Source organism: Phalaenopsis equestris, unplaced genomic scaffold, assembly GCF_001263595.1.
Source record: "Phalaenopsis equestris unplaced genomic scaffold, ASM126359v1 Scaffold000301, whole genome shotgun sequence".
Taxonomy (NCBI): Eukaryota; Viridiplantae; Streptophyta; class Magnoliopsida; order Asparagales; family Orchidaceae; genus Phalaenopsis; species Phalaenopsis equestris.
The window spans coordinates 1,611,749-1,632,183 of NW_018164743.1; the positions used below are offsets into that span (position 1 = coordinate 1,611,749).

At 37.7% G+C, this 20,435-nt stretch overlaps 1 protein-coding gene across 8 annotated transcripts in view; it reads left to right on the forward strand.

Moving 5' to 3' along the window:
- LOC110025479 overlaps nt 1-20,435 on the forward strand; it is a 96,802-nt gene that overhangs the window by 48,774 nt on the left and 27,593 nt on the right. For 7 of the 8 annotated variants that reach the window (XR_002294125.1, XR_002294126.1, XM_020725982.1 and 4 more), the window contains 6 exons: nt 3,535-3,668; nt 3,786-3,904; nt 4,025-4,067; nt 4,175-4,266; nt 10,742-10,790; nt 11,870-11,940. Coding sequence is in view for 6 of the 8 variants with exons in the window: in XM_020725982.1 (XP_020581641.1) it covers nt 3,535-3,668; nt 3,786-3,904; nt 4,025-4,067; nt 4,175-4,266; nt 10,742-10,790; nt 11,870-11,940 (508 nt within the window). In the remaining 2 variants the exon portion in view is untranslated. The remainder of the gene's footprint in view (nt 1-3,534; nt 3,669-3,785; nt 3,905-4,024; nt 4,068-4,174; nt 4,267-10,741; nt 10,791-11,869; nt 11,941-20,435) is intronic. The other variant, XM_020725983.1, reaches the window with a different exon arrangement.

The following is a 20,435-nucleotide window of genomic DNA, read 5'->3' on the forward strand; positions in this document are numbered from 1 at the left end:
AAATCTAACTTTTTTAATTTGTTCGACTATTTGACATAATTGATCCCCCATATTTACTACATGTCATCTTGTACTCTAAAATCTTATTGATTGTAGCAACTTTATTATTGTGTATCTAAATTCTTAATTAATGCATTATAGTTGGAGTACAAATAGGTCCAAAGTTAGCAACTGCTTCAAATATAGACATTTAATATGGGTCAGTTGCAACATTAAATGCCAATCCTACTAGGTAGCAAAACCGATCATTTGCTCTACATGCTTTATTTCTTTCATATTTCTTTTACTTGGAATTTGGAGTAGAATTCCTGGTTTGTGCTGTAGTAAAAGAATCTATTGGACCTTTATTTCTATGCGCCCTTTGAGAGGAGTTTTGTATTGATGAATTAGTGGCATTTTGACATTCACAAATATTTGTTGCAGTTCTTCTAACGTCACTTAATTCACTGTAACGTTGTGCTTTGATTTTTTCATCTTATTCTAATGTTTTCTTGCATTTCTCTTAAAATTCAGTGGGGGCTTTAGTGCATGATTTAATGTCTTTATGTGTGTCAGTAAGTTGTCGCTTCATCCTGATTATCGTTCCACTGCACACCTGATTGCAGAACTTACATAGGAAATATTTTTCATTAGGTGTGCTTATTGTAAATTTCCATTCAAATTCCTTGCCAGTGCGACTATTACTGGTCACACAATCCAACCCATATAATACAAATTAGTTACTAACATTGCACATTAAATTTAAAAAAAAAAGATACACTCAAAATTAATGCCAAAATATACAGTCAAAATGATTGTAGATAGTGAATTTACTGTAGCTACTGTAAAATCCACACATTGATTCCATTATAAAACTCACATGCTTATAGGCCTTGTGGAGCAGAGGTTTGGATTGCATGATCTGTGTGAAATTACAGGCGTTGCGGTTGTGGTATATAGATCTAGATCGCGTGGTGTTGATGGGTGCGGAACTGCGGGCTAAGTGCTAGTCTCTTGTGTGCAAATGGGAAGATGAATGAAAAGGAGAAGGCGATTGGGTCGTGCAATGCTTTCTGCGACTGTTTCTTCTGCCCATGGATTACTGCGGGAGTGAGAAGCTATGATTCGAGTAGGTCTGAGAAACAGAGTGTTTAGGGGTTTATTTTTTTTTTTAATTAGCCCGCAAATGGGTCATAAACCCCGTGGGGTGAAAAATTAGTTCCTGGTCGGAAAAGACATGTTGAGACGTTTGCCCCATGAGAATTACAACCCTCATTGGGCTGGGGCGTAATGCCTCGCACCCCACCAAGTGCACCCCAATAACACCTTTTAAAACACTTCTTACAACAACAAGATCTCTTAGTAGATGGGTACACAACTGAGTTTGAGCAGCATATGTTGAAGTGTAAGCTAATGCATCTCGAGGATAACATCATAACTCGATTTTTGGGAAGATTGAGATCATTCAGTGGCAAGATAATATAGTTGCAATCTTATTGGATATTACAAAATTTTCAAACCTTAGCTCTGAAGATGGAGAGACAACACAACAATATCTTATTCACACATCCCTTCAAATAGGGTTCAACTATTAGATCAAGCAGCATAAGTGCTCCCAATGGAGCATCCAAATTGATCTCGCTTGAGGAAAACCTTGTTTAGAATGGAGAAAAAGTGGAGACCTCTAGAACTCTCACATTTGTCTCTCCAAGGAAGTGCTTAAAGTGTTACGATTTTGGGCACGTTGGATCGAATTGCCCAAACAAGGAAATGATATTTTTTGTTGAATAAGGTGTATTGGAGGAGGCACAAGGTGAAGGCCCAAAGGAGGAGAATGTAGAGGAGTGTCACTTGCCCGCAGATGAGGTAGAGATGCTAATGATTCAGGTTGTGCCCATGAGAGAGAGTCCAACAAGATTAATATTAGTTGTTCTAGATGGTAGTGAGTCCTAGGAGTCGATACCAAAAAAGGGACAACCCCCGTTGAAGAAATTTTTGGATATCTTGACCGGATAGCTACCACAAAGAGGTATTCAACATACAATAGATCTTATTTCAAGTTTTTTTTTTGCCAAACCAACTCGCCTATGGAATAAAACCAGTTGAGTATGAGAAATTGCAAAAATATATTACACACTTGAGGGTTGGAGGTTTGGTTTGTGAGACTACTAGTCCAGATGCAGCTTCTTCTTTGATTATGACAAAAGAGAATGATTCTTTATTTTACCAAGATGGACTTTGGAAGGACGTACATATTTCAGAGTTATCTTGGGTGGTGTGAGCATAAACTTTGTAGTGGGGCTTCCTCAACGACTAGAATACAATGACTTTGTTATGGTGGTTGATTAATTTCACAATCCTCTAGAGAATAAATCATACATCTTTATCCCGAGAGAATGACACAGAGCATCTTATTGCGGAAACTGCGATCTGATTGCTGGAAGTCCGCAATATCGCTGATTGCAGGTAAATCCGATGACCTGTGCTGGTGTCGAGCCGTAGTTCCCCTTGATTTATGATTTTAACCAATTTTTCCTTATAATGTTTTTCCTATTTTCTTATTTCTTATTAAGGTATTTCCTATTTGGAGATTATTTATTTGTTTTTTTTTAGTGTTTGGAGACTTGCTTGATTTGAGTATTTTAGAGATTGTAATCTCTAGTTTCTATAATAAAGAGTGATGTATCTTTTTCTTTTGGAAGTGGTGTGTCTGTAGCTTGTTCAGGAATAGGCGGTGAACCTCCTTGTTGCCCGTACCATGTCATATCGTTGTCTGTCTTTCTGTTTTCAGAAGGGACAGCCGCTGAACAGCTCAAATCTGCTGTCCAACATACCGCTTATCCCCCTCAAAATGCTTCCAATCTCGCATATATCATTATTTTGTTATTCAACAACTACCTCCACTCTAAATCCGCTTCCTAAACATTTTTTTAGGAGTGCTTAAAAAGCATCAATTGTTGTCTATGGATTGTTAGGTTGTTGCAGATTGAAAGTCAATTTCCAAGAATTACTTGATTGTTATAAATAAAATGGTGTTGATCTTAGATTGATGATTATTTCTATATAGGATATAATTAATTAACTTAATGAATTTATTTATAATAAAAAATAGCTAAATTTCTTGAATACGCATGTCTAGGAAGTAATCTGAACCGCCATTTCAGGAAAGCTTTAATGTTGCAGTTTTTCTCACAATAATTAAACCGACCACGTTACGGTTCCCCTGGTGTTCTGGAAAGTAGAAGCAAAAATCAAAACGCATTACCACATAGACGCCAAACTCATATAAATAGGTGGGATAAGTCCTTTGATAATGACTGCATTTGGATCTCTCTTACATTTGTCTCAGCAATGTGCAGTTTTTTATCTTTGTTCCTTCAGATTGATGGTTTTATTTATCATATCAAATTGTATTTGTTCCAATGTACAAAAATGAATATTCTAAAATTTTGTTTCTTTCCATCTATCCAATTTTTATAGCCCCAATGTCATGATTTTATTCTTAGTTTTCTTTGCATATACCTTTGATATTTTCTCATTAACTGCATCAACCAGGGATGTTGGAGGGGCCACTATTCCCAATGTTTTCGAAGGCAATGCAGTCGAGGCTGAAAATAGACGAGAGACTCCTGATGCTCATTTCTATATACCCTCCCCACTTGAGATGCAATCTTCTCCTTTCTCTAGAGGTAATTATGTTAAGTGTAAGGTCTATTTTCATACATACCACTCAATTCATATGTATTTACATGTCTAACACCTAATGTTAATTTTGTGCTTTGATTGATTATCCCAACATATTTCAGTAGGCGAGGCCTCCTTACCTGGTATAGAAGTATTTCAAATTATTGGTGAGGCTAAACCAGGTTGCACTTTAAGAGCCTGTGGCTATCCCACTAATGGGACTTATCTTTGTATCTTTCAGGTTGTTAACCCTTAATTTTTTGTTTACGATAGTCATTGAATTTTATACTTATTTCTCTTTGCTAATTTTTATAATTTTTTATTTATGATATATATGATCGATATCACAATTGGTTTCTAGTGGGTTCGTCATCTTGAAAATGGCACCAGGCAATCAATTGAAGGTGAGCCGAACTAGTTTTATAGAAATATTACGTATCCCAATAGCCTGCAAATAATATGCTTTTTAAAAAAAAAAAATGGTTACTCATATGCTTTTGTTCTAATTTAGGAGCAACTGTGCCTGATTATGTGGTTACTGCTGATGATGTTGACACTTTTCTCTCTGTGGATTGCATCCCAATGGATGAAAGTGGTCGCCAGGTTTCCTAACAACTTCAGCACTTTTATTATAATTTTGCTTATGCACTTTTATTATAAATTTGCTTATGCATCACAACCAAACTTACCGGACTTCTTTAACTTGCTTCTGTAAACTGCGATTTCTTTATGATAACTATCCTCTTATCATGCAAAATGACAAGATCGGAAAATAATATAGGGTTTAGGCATCAATTATGTGCTGTACTTTGGTTGAAAGTTGTGGAAAATAAATGGTCAACATCACATGGATAGAGGGCCGTTGAACTGGTTTTACTAATCTTTATGACCAAGGCTCTTTTTTTAAAGATTTAACAGTGAATGATTCAAAAAACAGAATACATATTGTTGTTATATTTAGCAGGTATGGCTAATTCTCACCTAAAAAGAAATTTCCAAGAAGTTATAGCGGATTAGTTTTCTGGTATTTCATAAGACACTTTCCCATATTCAAACAGTTACAAGCATACTCTAACTAACCATTGAGGTACTCTTCCTCACTGGCCCATCATCTGATAATCCTCATCTACAGAACATGCATACTTCTGCCAATATTAAAGAAAATTTTTTTTAAAGATAATATTGTTGTTTTGACAATCTCTTGTTCTTACTTCACACATTCTTTCTTTTCTCAAATATTTGGGTTCCAATACCACATGGATTTTGTTTGAGTTAGGTTCTTTTCAGTCTTTTTTTCATTTTGATATTTCAGCTTTTTGAATTATGGACATATCAACTTTCCCTGTATTCATTAGTCTAAATTGGAGACAAATATAATTTGTTATCTCTTGATTCAAGTTCTTGGCTCATTTTAATTGATACTGCTAAGTATTATCACAATGAGGCATTTATCAATATTGCTTTGTCACAATTTGTTATTTCTTGATTCAACTTGTTTCTCTTCAAATTTTTATCATTTAGTTTCTTGTTTTACATAATCTGAAACATTGGACTCATCCTTAAATACTTAAATGATTTCTTCTTTTTTGTATGAAATTAATTGTCAGTAATCTAACTTTCTTACATATTGATTACAAACATGTAATTCTCAACATTTTAACAAATTGCTGAAGCTCTATTAAGTGTCATCACCAAATTAAATACTTTCAATTAAATTTGAAAATAATATAATTAAAATTGTGAGAATCTTTTGTTATTTCAATCAATAAATTTTAAATATTATTTGGAGGAAGTGTTTGATACCGGAACTAGTTAGAAACTGCAAAAGCAAACTTTTATTAGTATAGAAATAGGTTCACAACACAACAAAAACGGAAAGGGGAAATACAATAACAACTAATTTCTAGTTAGGCCTGGTAGAGAATATCCTAGAACAGTGGTGGCATCAACAAAAGGGTAAGGGGAAAGGGGAAAGGGGAAAGGGTGAGACTGTAGGGTTGGTTAGAAGGGTGTTGGTTGATGGAGAACAAGCTAGACAATAGTGAGGCCGACTATAGGTGGGCTGACTAGAGGTGCAGAGGGCCGGTGGGGAGGGTTGGACAACAAGTTACAGTTGAGAGAAGGTGGCGGCAGGGTGGCTGGATGAGGCAGAGAGGTTGACGGCTAAGGAAATGGTGGGGAAAGAGCTGGACAGCAGGCTGAGACTAGGAGAAAGAAGCGAAAGGGTGACTGGGTGAAGCGAAAGAGTTGGACGGCAAGGGAAATAGGCTGGGAAGCTGTGACAGATGATGGAAGAGGGTTGTCGGGAGGTCTGGTGGGGAAAGTTGGCTGTTGAAAGGCTTAGGGAGGTTGGAGGGGAGTTTGGAAAGGACACAACAACACCTCAGAGCAGGATACAGCCGAAACACCACCTGCTGTCGGCTACAGACCCAGTAGTGTGAGGAGAATACTCCAAGAAGAATTCTGAAACAAAACAGAAGCAAAAAATTGAACCCTACATCTGGAAAACAACAATCTATAGGCTTCCATATGAAAAAGAAAAGGAAAGAAATATGAAATAAATCTCCCGCACAAAAGGAAAGGGGTGGACGACAGTCCAAATCCAGAAAATAGCAATGGAAGACTTCTCATATGGAGGAGATCATTTAAGGAAGGAAATAGAAGGAGCGGAAGTCCCGCCTCATACAAATCCCGCCCGGTCCGCTGTACCGTATCTGCCTTGCAAGATTTGTTGCCAACCGGTTCAACCGGCTAGCTCCCTTGGCCTCTTGTCAATCTCCTGGGATTGGGGAAGCTTCAACCTCATTCGTTGAAGCTTCTGGCTCAAAGTACAGCGTCAGATCAATGACATTGAATGGGGAAGAAATGTTGTAGTTCCATGGCAGGTTAATCTTGTAGGCATTGTCGTTCGGCTTCCTAAGTACTCTAAAAGGTCCATGTGCTCTGGGATTATGTTTCCCGAATGCTCCTACTGGAAATCTTTCCTTCTTCATTCGAATCCACACGAGGTTGCCTTCCTAAAACGTACTTTCTCTCTGGATCTATTCACCTGTGCTTGATATTTGCAGTTCTTAGCAATCTCCTTGCCAACCTCCTCATGGAGTTTCTGAATCTCGTGAACAACTTTCTGTGACATTCTCCATGTCTTCCGAACTTGGTAGGAGTGGCACCAACTCAAGTGGTGTGAGCGAATTGCGACTGTACACAATATCCAAGGGAATGCGTCCTGTAGTCTGGTTGACGAATCAGTTGTAGGCAAACTTTGCTTAGGCTAGAATAATATCCCTCTGCTTTATACTCTTCTCCATGAAGCATCTCGGGAGGTAGTTGAGGCTCCTGTTTACTACTTCTGTCTGTTTGCCTGTGGATGAGCCGCTGAACTGAGTTGGAGCTTGGTGCTTAGCTTTTCTTATAGTATCCTCTGTAAGTGGCTTAGGAATTTAACGTCTCTGCCGGAGGCGATGATTATGGGAATTCTGTGTAACCTTACAATTTCCCTAAAGTATAGATCTGCAAAGTGAGACGCGTCTAGTGTCCGGTGGCAGGGTACGAAGTGGGCGATTTTGGAGAATGTATCCACCACTATCATCACCGAGTCCTTGTTCCTTTGGGTTCTTGGAAGCCCTACCATGAAATATGTGCTGACATTCACCCACGGTGTCTCTGGTACTGGAAGTGGCATGTACACTCCCACATTTTGCTCTCTCGTCTTCACCAGATGACAAGTCCTGCACTGCCTGACATGTCGACCCACATCTCTTGTCAGTAGGGACCAAATGAAATGCTCTCTTACAAGGGCAAGAGTCTTGTCCCTGCCGAAGTGGCATGCTAATTCTCCACTGTGGCTTTCTTGGACAATGGCCTCTTTCAGTGAAAACTTGGGAATGCACAACCAACTTTGGTACACTCCCACATTCCGCCCTCTCGTCTTCACCAGATGGCATGTTCTGCACTGCCTGACATGTCACATCTCTCGTCAGTAAGGACCAAAATAAATGCTCTCTTATGAGGGCGAGTCTTGTCCCTGCCGAAGTGGCCTGCTATATCTCCACTTTTGCTTTCTTGGACAATGGCCTCTTTCAGTGAAAACTTGGGAATGCACAATCAACTTTGGTGGAACAAGTATCCATCTGCTCGATAATACTGCATTGTCGGCTTTTTCCGACATTGCTCCCAAATGTCCTTGAAGTCCTCATCTGCTTCGTATAGATTTCTTATGACTTCAAAACCCATAACTCGAGCCTGCATAAATGTGATCAACAGATGTCGACGACTCAGAGCGTCTACTGCGTGGTTCTTGCTTCTCGCCTTGTGCTTAGGCACGAACTGGAACAAGGCTAGGAACTTTTCCTAGGTGTCACGTCAGCCCTTCTGTCTGCTTTGTCCATTGAGGAATTTTAAGGCTTCGTGATATGTAAACAGTGTGAACTCACTTGTTAGCAGGTAATGATTCCAGTGCTTCAGGGCTCTCACAATGGCATATGGATATCGGAAGTAGTTAGAAAATCAGCGTAAATACAAAGTAACTTTTTATTAGAACTGAATTAGGGCTACAATACGAGACAAATGGAAAAGGGAAATACAATAACAAACAACTATCTGACTAATACCGTAACAGAAGATCTGAGGGCTGTGGTAGCGTCGGTAAGGCGGCAAGGTGTAAGAGGGAAGGTTGAGGGTTGCTTGATAGGCTAGAATGGTGGTTGATGGCTAGTTTGGGGATTGGGAGAATAGGGCGGCAAGGAAAAATGCATGGTAGAGTGGAAAAGTGTGCTGGTTGTTGGGGAATGAGTCGGACAACATGGAGAACTGTTGTAGGTGGTTGGCAAGATGCAGGTGGGTGACCAGAAGGGTTCGACAACTGGGCTAGCAACAGGGGGGATAGGAACTGGCTGTTGGAAGGTGGTAGGGAGAGTTGGACAATAGATTATAGCTATGAAGAGGTGGCAGCAAAGGGGGTGATGATGTAGGGAGGCCGGTGACTACGGAAAAAGGGGAGGAGAAGGATTGGGGAAGATACAACACCTCCTTGGAGCAAGATATAGTCGAAGCACCACCATCGTCGGATTCAACCCTAGCAAGGGAGAAGGAGACTCCAAGGAGAACCTGAGAACAATAATACAACATAACATAACCCTAATTCCAACAACAAGCAACTAAATAGACTCCCCTCAGGCGGGAAACAAGAAAGAAATGGAGAAAAGGCAGAATAGGAAGGAAGGAAGGGGTTTGTGGCATTGCAACCCATTCAAGTTGCCGCTCCCGCTCGAAGCTGAAGGAATCAAGACTATCCCTCGTTCTAAAAGCCACTCCTGCTCGGTCCCGTAAGAATCAGAACCAGCCTTTCCTTGGACTAGTTTTGCTTGGTCCCTTTGAACCTACTGGCCCTAGCCCCTTCGTCACAGAGGGTAACTGTTTAAGAAATCAGACAATAAGGAGGTAGAGGTTTACACTGATGCTAATTGAGCAAGAAAACTCACTAACAAAAAGTCCACCCCGAGGTTTTGTTACCATGTTTGGGGAAATCTTATCACCTGGAGGAGCAAAAAGCAAATAGTGGTTTCTAGAAGTAGTGCAGAATTTGAGTATCGGGCGCTTTCTTTGGGAATTTGTGAAGGAATGTGGATCCAAAGGTTACTAAGTGAGTTGGGTACTCCACGATCAATCCCATAAAGATGTTTAGTGATAGCCAAGCCACCATTAATATTGCAAAGAATTCTATCTATCATGAAAGGGCTACGCATATTGAGATTGATAGGCATTTTATCTCTGAAAAGGTCGATGGAGGCATTATTCACTTAATCTACATTGCGACTCATCTTAGGTTGCTTAAACTTTTACTAAATATCTACCTCCAAGCAGCTTGACTAATTTGAATACCAAACTGGGCCGTTGCAATATCTATGACCTAGCTTGAGGGGGAGTGTGGAATTCTGAGTTTCCTATTTTAGTGTTCTATTTTATTCTCTTTTTGTTGTGTCATATTTCTTTCCTTTTTGAGTTAGTTTATCATTGTAAATTGTAATGGTTGTAATTAAGTTTATCCCGGTCCTTCTTTATTCTGTAAGGAGAAGAGTTGTAATTTGATCATTGAGAAATAAGAGAACATTATTTTATTTGTGCATATTTGTATAAACATGATATTTTAATCGAGTCGTCATCATAGCTTGTGCGGTTACAACAATAGATAGAAAGTGATATAACATTTTTATTATTTGCAAGAAGCTAGTGATATTTGCGCATTCAGTTCTGTAATTGTAATGTTTGTGCCCAAATTCTACTTATTTGATGAAAAAGTTCCTCAGATTAGCAGTTCTGGCTAGGCCAATTATGTCGGTTTCGTGTTAGCCTTTTCGGTTATAATTATCCACTACTGTCTGCTCATAATTAAAAATAGATCAATGATTGTGGCGACATTAATTCTACAAAGTTTTTTCCTTATTTTTTTTGGTTCAAATCTTCTGACTCAAGAATCCTCCGGAGTAATTCATGTGGAACCAACAACCAGAGGGAAAACTATACTGGTACTTTCTGTTGAAAGGATTTGCTATGGCCTCTATTCTTATATATTTTGCTATGTATTGCGTTAATCATTTAGAGACTGAATGGAGAAGCAAGGACGGGCACGCTTAACTTCTCTCCACGAAACAGTGACCCTCAAGGTCAATGCATCTATTTTGGAGCTATTTTGCTCGGAGCAGAGCAATTTTTTTCATCAGTTCTCATATCAGGAACACTTATCTCCTTGTATGAATGCACGGTTGTATGAATTCTCTGACACCAATTCTTATTTCGCTAGCGCATTTTGACACTATGATAGCTAGAAGAGCCATCATCTTTTCAAGTAGTGATTAGGTTTGTTTTATTTATTTGTTTAATTGTAGTAAATAAGGTACTTTCATTTTTGTGAATTTAATTATGTATCTGGTTCCATATCTTATTCATAGATCAATGAGGCTTTCAAGAAATTGTTAATTCTGATATTAATGAGTCATATAGTTTGTGTAAAGTTTGCTTCATTAATCATGCATATGAGATTTGTGTTTGTTCTAATTTAGTTCATGTTTTTCTTAACCAGGGTGAATTGGTTAGTCTATTTGCCAACAATCAGAACAAAATAACATGTGGTAAAGTTGTGCGAACCTTTGTAACCGGATGTGTCTCATTCTATAAGAATGAGAATCAAAATATTTTTGTCTTGTATTTTATATTGTAGTTTTTTATTCAGCTCATTTAGATTTTTTGTTTTTTGTGCTCAAAATTTATTATTCTTTTCAGTGTTCATGTTAAGATAGTAATGCATGCTATTGAGGAAATAGCTTAAAAGGGCAAGCTTTTCCCTGCCTTAGAGAGGTTCAATATGTATGTAACCCCGTTCCTGCTTAAAGAGGATGCTTTTGTGAGATTTGAATCCATGGCATTCATTAGTTGCACTAAAATGTTAACTTTACTCTAACAGTGTGATTATGAATTTTGAATTGCCCGTGTCATGTTTGTTACTTTTCTATTTTTATTGCTGAGTTTAGATTTTTCCAAGTTTTCTATTTTGATTGAGATGAAAGGAAACATGCCATTTCCTATTGTGGATAAATGTAATAAGTATTGGAACTACGAGATATAGGCAGTTAGACTTTGAGTTCTGCTGTTTAAATTGGATTTTATTATCTATGAAGGAACAAAGGAGCCTAACTTGAAGTTTGGCAGCAAAAATTTTCATTGTATACTCAGCTGTAGAAAGTGAAAAATTCAATAGACCTTGTTTGGTAATGATTTTTCAGTTGCTATGCATTTTAGAACTTTTCACAAAGTAGAAAATGTTTATACATGACATGGAAAGCAGCTAGTTCAACTCTGTCGTAATAAAAATGACAAAATTTTGTACCAATTAGCCTATTTCTGCAGTATCACATCATTTCTAAATGATTTCATAGTCCTTGGGTGTTTACATATTTTCCATTAGTAACTTTTCGATAATATTTGTACATTTATTGAGCCGGTCAGGTTTCAATTATTTTTTTCAAGTAGAATCTTCACTGATTTTTCATTGGTCCTTAGCTTTGTGCTCTTAAATACAGTGCTGCAATATATAACAATACTAAGACTTTTATTTACCACATATATACATTTTTTGTTTTCCTTGGTTTGACCAAAGTTTATTCTTCCGAACTTTAGATTGCTCTTTGACTTTGCTCGTATCATTGTACAGACTCAGACATGCAGCATGAGATTGAAACTCATCTTTCTTCCGGAAGAGCAGTTTTTAATGTGATGTTGTTGGTATGTCAAGTGTCTTCTAATATATATTACCTTTCATGTTACGGTATTCTAAACTTATTATGCACTCAACGTTGCTCTTGTTTCTCTTACACAGCTTCTAGCTAGTACTCTTTAGCTGCTGTTTCTTCATTTTCTCTCTTAATGTACTGTTATTGCTGTATTTGTTACATCTGTAAGGTGAATGTCAAGCAACTAGTTAGGAGAAAGGCAGAAACACGAAACCTTGAATACATATATGGAACTAGTATCATGGGATTGGTTTCCTAGGTCGTAAGGTGAGATTAACCTTAGATCTAATTTTTTAAGGACAAGCCAAATGGCATGATTGTATATAATTGATCTCATGCCTTGAAGGTTGTCTTCCCCTCATCTCCTAGTCTTACCTTGATTTGATGATAACTACTTCACAAATAATCTTAGAGAAGACACTGTCTTCATGTAAATGCTCAGACAAATCGTCTAATCTCGGAATGGGAAAATAGTACTTGATAGTTATCGTGTTGACGACCCTACCATTAATACACGTGTCAAGAACAATTCTTCTTTTGTACAATCAGAGTTGAAACTGTGCTTGGGTTAGTACTCTCACAGACAAATCCTCTAGTCGTCAAGTATATAATCTAATTTTGTAACTTCTTGTACTAGGCTAGTCACATCCTATAAGTCGATCAATTGGGGAGCGCACTAATCTTGGAATAAGATTTATAGCATATTGAATCTCTCATAGGGTGCTAATCCAAGTGGCAGGAGGTTAGTCAAAGCATCTCGAAATTCCTTCAATAAAGATCAAATTACTTCACTATTGTTCCTTCATATTACTACATTCTAGCATCTTCATGGCTACTCTCATTGGTGCCTCTCTCATAGCTATAGAATATAACACGAGACACTATTTTTATGTCTGCCTGAGAACTCATCACTACTGACTCCTTCAATGATAGAAGTATAATACTCTTCTTGTCTTTGACAAACAAGTAGGTATTTTTATGTCCATCAAGTGTACTATCATACTATCATGGTCTACCAAGTAGAATTTGACAAACATTCATGAACACAATATCATACCACTCCTAATCCTTCTATTTATCTCTAATTGAAAATTTTAATAGGCATATTTTGTTAGACATTGATCTCATTTACTTTATTCAGGTCTAGGAATATAGTTAGGAATCCTTTTAGATAATAAGGCTCAATTTGTTCACCATATGAGTTAATATCATATATTCACAACAGCTTTCTCCATTGCACCCTGCTCAGTAAAAAAAAATAACCTCCTGTTCGGGCAATTGAATACAATGTGCTCGTATCCAAGACACTTGAAATACTTCATACTTAAAAATGTTTTTGGGTGTTGGTCCAGTACTCAGGTCTAAGTACTCTGGTCAATTTGCTTCTGCTGCCCGACCCAATAGTCGATCCCTATTTAAAGGGTAGTGCAAATTTGATGCTATTGTGTTGTCTCCATATCTAGGCCTAAGGTTTGAAAATACTGTAACATCTAATAGAGTTGTAATGGCACCATGTTGTTAATGAATGGTCTCAATCCACTAGCCAATGGATTGTTCTTCATCACTTAAAGCTTTTTGGTGAAAAGTTTTTTCTTAATCTTCTCTATCTTCGTGGTCATCATTGTTGTTATGAGTGACTTTCTTATGTTCCCTTCTCTCAAAATCAATGAGTCTCCGATGCAATTGGATGATTTCTTGCTGCATATCTACTATGGTAAGCTCTTGAACATCTAGTGGAGACTTTCTCCTTGGCTGCATGATGGCTCTCTTATCCAATTAAGGTTTCGGCTAAAAATGGGATGATGGTTTAGGGTTAAGGTTAAGGATGGAAGGTGTAGGGATGATGTTGGTGGAGGTACCAGATTAGGTTATGTGGATCTTAGGTTTATGAGTTTGAAAATAGACAAATTCCTAAATTAATATTTATCAAGCTCTGATATCAAATGAACTGTTATAGGGTTCCTCTAAGATATTTAAGAAGTGGATTTAGCAGGGACATGATTATGAAATACCGAGAGCATGAGAATATGTGAGGTATACGACATTTGGAAAGGGATAGAAGACATTTGATAGCTATCCGGGCAAAAAAAAAAGAAACCATGAAACGACATTTCCCATGATGCACGACATCACATGTGTTTGAACAAGTTACTGACATACCACTTGCAAAAGAAAGATAATACACCGCTCCTTATTGCAGAAAATTAGAAAATACAATCTTAAAATGCACAATATCAAAGCAAAAGACTTTAAAGCCAAAAAAATAACAACATATTAATAATTCTCCAGCAAAATACAATAATTCTAATTAAAATAATATAAAAAGGGGACCCACAGGAGCTGGCAGTAGCAAAAATACGGGAGAATCGCGTTGTTGGAATTTTCAATAATGGAGCCATTCTACTTCATTCCCATGATAGTTGGTTTGTGGGATCATGTGAGGCAACTTCCATGGTATCATGGAGGAATCTCATTTGGAGCGGTTGTTGTTTTTTGAGGAAGCAGTTATGAAGCTGCTTTCTAGGAAAACAACTTCACAGTTGCTGTCAGAAAGCTAGTGTTGGAAATACAGTCAGTCTATTTGGATAATTTGTTGTACTGTAGTTATTTCTGATAAAAAAGACAATTATGCTCTTATAGATGTAAATTAGTTGAGTGATTGTAGTTTTCAAAATAATTATAACCACGTAATAAAATAACTTTTATAGTACATAAAATATATCATGAGTCTAATTTCTTGAATACATCAATATTAAATCACATTTTGCGCATAATATCACAATAAAAACTACAAAAATCAATCAGTATTGTTATAATGGCGTTCGTTTTTTTCTCCAGACGATCAAGTCCTTGAGATAATTTTGTTCATAACATCTCTCTTGACTTGGTCACTATTCGGAGCGAACTTCTCTCTATCGTCGATCCATGGAAAAAACTTGCAATCTTCAAATGTTTTATTTCTGGGACAATCATAAAATCTTTTTTCATAGCTGCTACATTTCTTGATGTGTGTTCAAAACACTTTGTGCCACAGTGGCAGTACAAATCTCTTGAAGTACTTGCTGACGCCGGCGCTATAGGCCCCAACCGGTTCAACGGCTGACAATAATTTACACAGTATCAATCGATCCATTTCTATACGAAGCGGGACTACCACCCCTCATATCCTCTTCTTTATGCGCTCTTCTCCATATGAGAAGTCTTTAATGACTATTTAATGGATTATTCTTGCCTCCCCACCCCCTTCCTTTTTTGTGGGACTTTCCTTAGCTCTTTCTCGTTCTTTTCCAATGAGAGTCTATAAATTGCTATTTTCTGGTTGTAGGGTTTAATTTTTACTTGTTGTTGTGTTCTGTTTTCTCTTTTTGGAGTCTTTTCTCTTTTGTTAAGGTTGTATTTGAGGAGGTGGTGATGCTTTAGTTGTATCCTACTTCAAGGTGGTGTTGTATCTTTTTCAATCCCCTTTTCCAATTCTCATGTTCCCTTCTCCTTAGTTGTTGGCCACCTTCAGAACCTCCTCCCTCCGTTGCGGCCCGCTCATCCACCTATCAGCACTCTATACTCCCTTCCTCAAGCGTCGGACTTTGTTGTCCAGCTCTCCGACCACCAACCTTCATTCTGTCGGCCACTCCAGGCCGCCCTACTTGCTGTCAAGGTCACCCACCATCAACGCCCAACACCTTCCCTTGCCTCCCCACCCACCCCCTCGCCCCTTGTCTCTGTAGCCCACTCTAACTATCAAATCAGCCACCACCCATGCTTGTATATGCCCTTTTCTAAACTATCATGCTACCTCCAACCCTTCTCTGTCCCTATACTACCCCGTTGATGCCACCACCGCTTCGGGTCCAACTTTTTCGGCCTTAGCTAGAACGAAGTGTCGTATTTTTCTTTCCAGTTGTGTCCTCTCCTCCGACCTTTGCTGACACCACCACCGCTGGATTCCTACTTATTCCAGTATGAATGGCTTTTAATTTAGTTTTTCTTAGATTATAATATATTATGCTTTTAATTAACAAAGTAGATTACATATGCAATAAAAAATAACAAAAAAATTTTATGGTTCATAACCAGATGAAAACACTTATAATGAAAAATATGTATCTCTAAAGTTTTGACTTTAAAATTAAAATATCAAAACATGAAAGAGAAAATAAACATCAATTAATCCTTAATAATTGAACAAAGGCTTCATATCAATTTCTTTTTGTTCCTCTTTCACATAATAAGGCTGCTTATTTCTGTGCTCGACAAGCCTTATCTGATAGTTTTTTGTTTCTTTTTGGATTTGAACCGTGTGGCCTTCGGGCTATCATTGACTAGGACAGATGTTACGCTTTTGAAGCCCACATGGCTTAGTTTTGTACATTTTTTGTGGCCCTTTTAATATATCAATGCAAAATGCACATCCTTCACCGGTTAAGCCATTGGAAATTGGTATTCACTTCGTCGAGTAACAAATTTAAATATGTGACTATTATGAGCATTTATTTCTCATCTAGCCATTAAGAATATAAAATATATTTTGAAGTCACAAACTGCTATGATATTTTGTGTTGCAGATTTATGTTTGATATGCAATTTTGTAATTGTTGTCTACACGTGCATCGACATGTGTGTCTTTAAATGCTCCTATAAAATTTTATTTAAAATATTCATAAGAACAATTGTTTTTGTTTACAACATGCATGCAAATTAAATAGATAAATCAATAACTTGAACAACGACATATATCTCATATTGTTACAAATTTCTCTTTATGTGTGTATAAAAGCAAGATCCATGGTTTGACAATGTTGTTTGACATTCTTAATTCTAATATCAAAATATTTGTTAACCATTTCTGTTGAGTGCCGGAAGTGCTCGAAAGCAACACAAATGGACTTATTATGTAACATAATATATAAATTAATGGCTAGTATTTCCCTTGTGTAAATCGGAACGATCCATCTAAACCATAATTATTTTAAGATTCATTCAACATATCATAAAAAAAATTTTCCCGACATCGGAAACATATGACGAATTCACCTGGAGGACCTTGGAATAGCTCACAAATTCAGCTGTCACCCAAAGATGAGGATGACACATATAGTGTCTTGCACAAATTTGTCTAATAGTACTCATTAATAATACATATTGTAGTAGTCAGAATTGTTACTTGTTCCACTATCTCTGTAATTTTCTCTTCATTTGATTGGTCTATCTGACTATTTTATGCATGTCAGAATATATAAAAATAACCATCTATGTTATAAGTAAACAACAGAACAAGAGAGAAGCAGTGGGAAGAATTGAAGCGAGAGATAGAAGCAATTAAGTAGAAGCAGTAGTAAAAGCAGAAGAGGAAGATTTATCTATGAGAAGGAAGCATTTATCCTTAGCCTTAAGTGAAGAAGAGGAGGCAGAGCACTCCTTGGGCTTCGACGAAGAGGGGAGTGCTCATGTGAAGAGGAACGACGTTGTAGACGAGGCGTGAAGAAGATAGGAAAAAGGGAAGTAGATGCTTTATGTTCTTGAGGAATTTAGGTCGGCGTCGAAGCAACGCCACTCACCGCATGCTCATTTGAGCCAGGAAGAAGAGGAAGAGAAGAAGGAACGAGCAGCCTGTGCCCTAACCAATCGAAGGAAGAGGTGTTGAGCGGTTGACGCAAAGGAGAAGAAATAAGGAGCTCTTGTGGGTACGGTAGCAGTCGTTTGTACGTGAAGGAGCCGCTGCGATCGAAGTGTAGGGGATCGAGCAGAGAGGAAGTAGGGTCTCTTGTGATCTGTTGGGTTGAGTCGATTACGAATAAGAAGGTAGGGGTTCGTGCAAGTATTAGTGAAGATGGAGCCCGCAAGCTTAGCGTACATACGAGAAGGGTGAAGGGTAGCCGAATGAATTTAAGGTAAATTGAGTTATATTATTAGTAAATTTATTTATATTTTATAAGTTTATCTTTTAATTGTTAATTGTATGTTCTTTCGAAATCAAGAATTAAGTTATGAAAATTTCAACTTAGAATGGAGATACGGTCGACAAAATTGAGGCTACTGTAGAATTTTATTGGTTATTAAATTGTAAATAAATTGAAAGTATACTAACGGTGAATGTTAGTCTTTTTTCTTAAATCAGAAATCAACTACATAAGAATACTCAAGTTGGGAGAGAAGAAAAAGTACAGAGAGGTAAGGGTTTAACTTTATAAATTGAATTAACATATTTTAGTTAAATTTATTACATGTTTAATTATAAATCAATATCAAAAAGTATAGGCAAAAGAATAAAGATTGAACTAAACTGATTAGCAGGGGGAAGGAGTCTAGTGTGGGAGGAAGGAAACAAGGTCTTTAAGGTAAGAGAGAGAGGTTGTTTAATTTAGATTTCTTTATTCAAAATTGAAAGAATATTTAAGTATTAAATTGAAGTTATATTAACTAATGCCAACATGTTAAGTGGAGAAATATCCACATAAAGAGGTCAACTAAAGGTCAAGATGAGTAATTACATTTTAAATTTCAATAATTAGCTATTTTAAAATATAAGTTTGATTTTATTGTTGCTTCATTTATGTTTTATTTTCAATAAAATTTAGATTATAGCAGCTTCGTCATATTGGTAGATAGAAAAGTATGCATATTAATAGATACACAATGAATTTCCTATAAGGTTATTAGATCATTAAACGACATTAAATTATAGTAGAAGTGCTACTTCGTCTTCGTCGTGTGTCGTCTGCTCCCGTCCCCTCGACTTCGTCCGCTCGTCGAAAGACCATCTCCGGCAGTGCATCGTCTGCTCTACCCCATTCCCTGCAAGCATTGATGGCCTCGGGATGTTCCTACGTTGCCACTCTTGCTGGCGACAACCCCACTCGCCCTTTTATTTTGTGCATATTCCCGCAGCGATACCACGACACCTTTGCGCGGGGCGTTGACACCGGGTTTCTTAAAAAAACATCCCGTAAAAATGGTAAGCTTGCAATCTTTCTCTCTGAAGCCGAGATCTCTATCTTAGTTTCATCCTTTTGATTGGTCCTAGTTGGTAAATTGCTCTATGAAAACCTTAAAATCGATGTAATTCAAAAAGTGTTTGAGCAAATGCGTCTGAAAGGAGAATGGAAGATTGGTAAATTGGACGGTAGACACATTCTCATCCAATTATCAGATGATGAAGACCATGCTCATTTGTTTGCGAGAATACTTGTTCGAATAGATGACCGTGTGATGAAAGTTTTAAAATGGACAGTCAACTTTGATCCTCTCACTGAACCTCTTATCATTCTTGTTTGGCTGCGCTTCCCGATTCTGAAGTTCCATCTCTTCAATCACAAGTTCCTCTATTCCTTAGCTATGGTCTATGGTAAACCCCTCAAAACTGATATTCCTACAGTTAATATGAGACGTCTTTCTGAAGCCAGAGTTTTGATTGAACGGGACATTACTTTACCTTTTTCGGGTGAGATCTAGATTGACTCACAGCACCAAGGTTATTGACAGATGTTGGACTAATAGTTCCCACTTTACTGCACCCACTGTCGGATGTTTGGACATTCTCACTCTCAATGTCACCATTTGCACCCTCATTTAAAATTTCAGAGTAAAAATGTTACTGGACCCCTTGTCGGATGTTTGGACATTCCCACTCTCCCTCCTCTAAATACCACCTATCCCGTCATTGCCACATGCAACCCCCTTACTACCGAAGACCTCCCGCCCCCCGACAATACTATTTCTGTTGTTGTGAATGACATGCTGCCGGATGGTTTAGCTGGGCAACCTACAGCCTCAAACATTTTTGAAAACAGTATTGAAAGAACTCTACTTCAATAGGAGGTAGTTCGGTCCGATCATCAGGAGAGTTTCGAAGCTCCTCACCTTCCTCAGGAAGCCTCGGGTGTAGAGGAGACATTTCATACTTCACCTACCCTATAACCTATCATTAATACAATAGTTAGTTATCTTTCTACTGCGATTTTACCACCTCATCAGATTGAGCACGTTGTTTTTGCTAGTCAGGCGCAAGGGGTTCAAGATATGCAACAACCTATGCATGCCCAGTTGGACCAATCCACTGATCAGATGTCCCAATATTCGAATGAGGAATGACAAGTTTACACATCCAGGAAGAAGAAGAAGAATGAAGGCCTATTTGAATTCAGGAACTTAATGGATGATACTTTAGTTACTTTGGGTAATTAAAGTAAACTTAACCATTTCTTAACTGGCTCCTTTCCTAAAATCAGAGGCAGAGGTAAAGCTAAATTGGGCATTGACCTGATTGTACGTGTGTTTGTCGGACTTCTGGCATAGAGGTTACACATCTACGTTTTAATCTTCAGTTTGAGTATGCATGCATTGTTTTTTTTTTTGGGACCTTAGTGTGTGTTGCATACCGGGTGAGTAGGGTGTCATTATTTGAGCCCTCTCATCCAACCTATCCGTTCCTTTCCTTTTTAATTGGCACTTGGATTTATATGTATATATATATATATATATATATATATA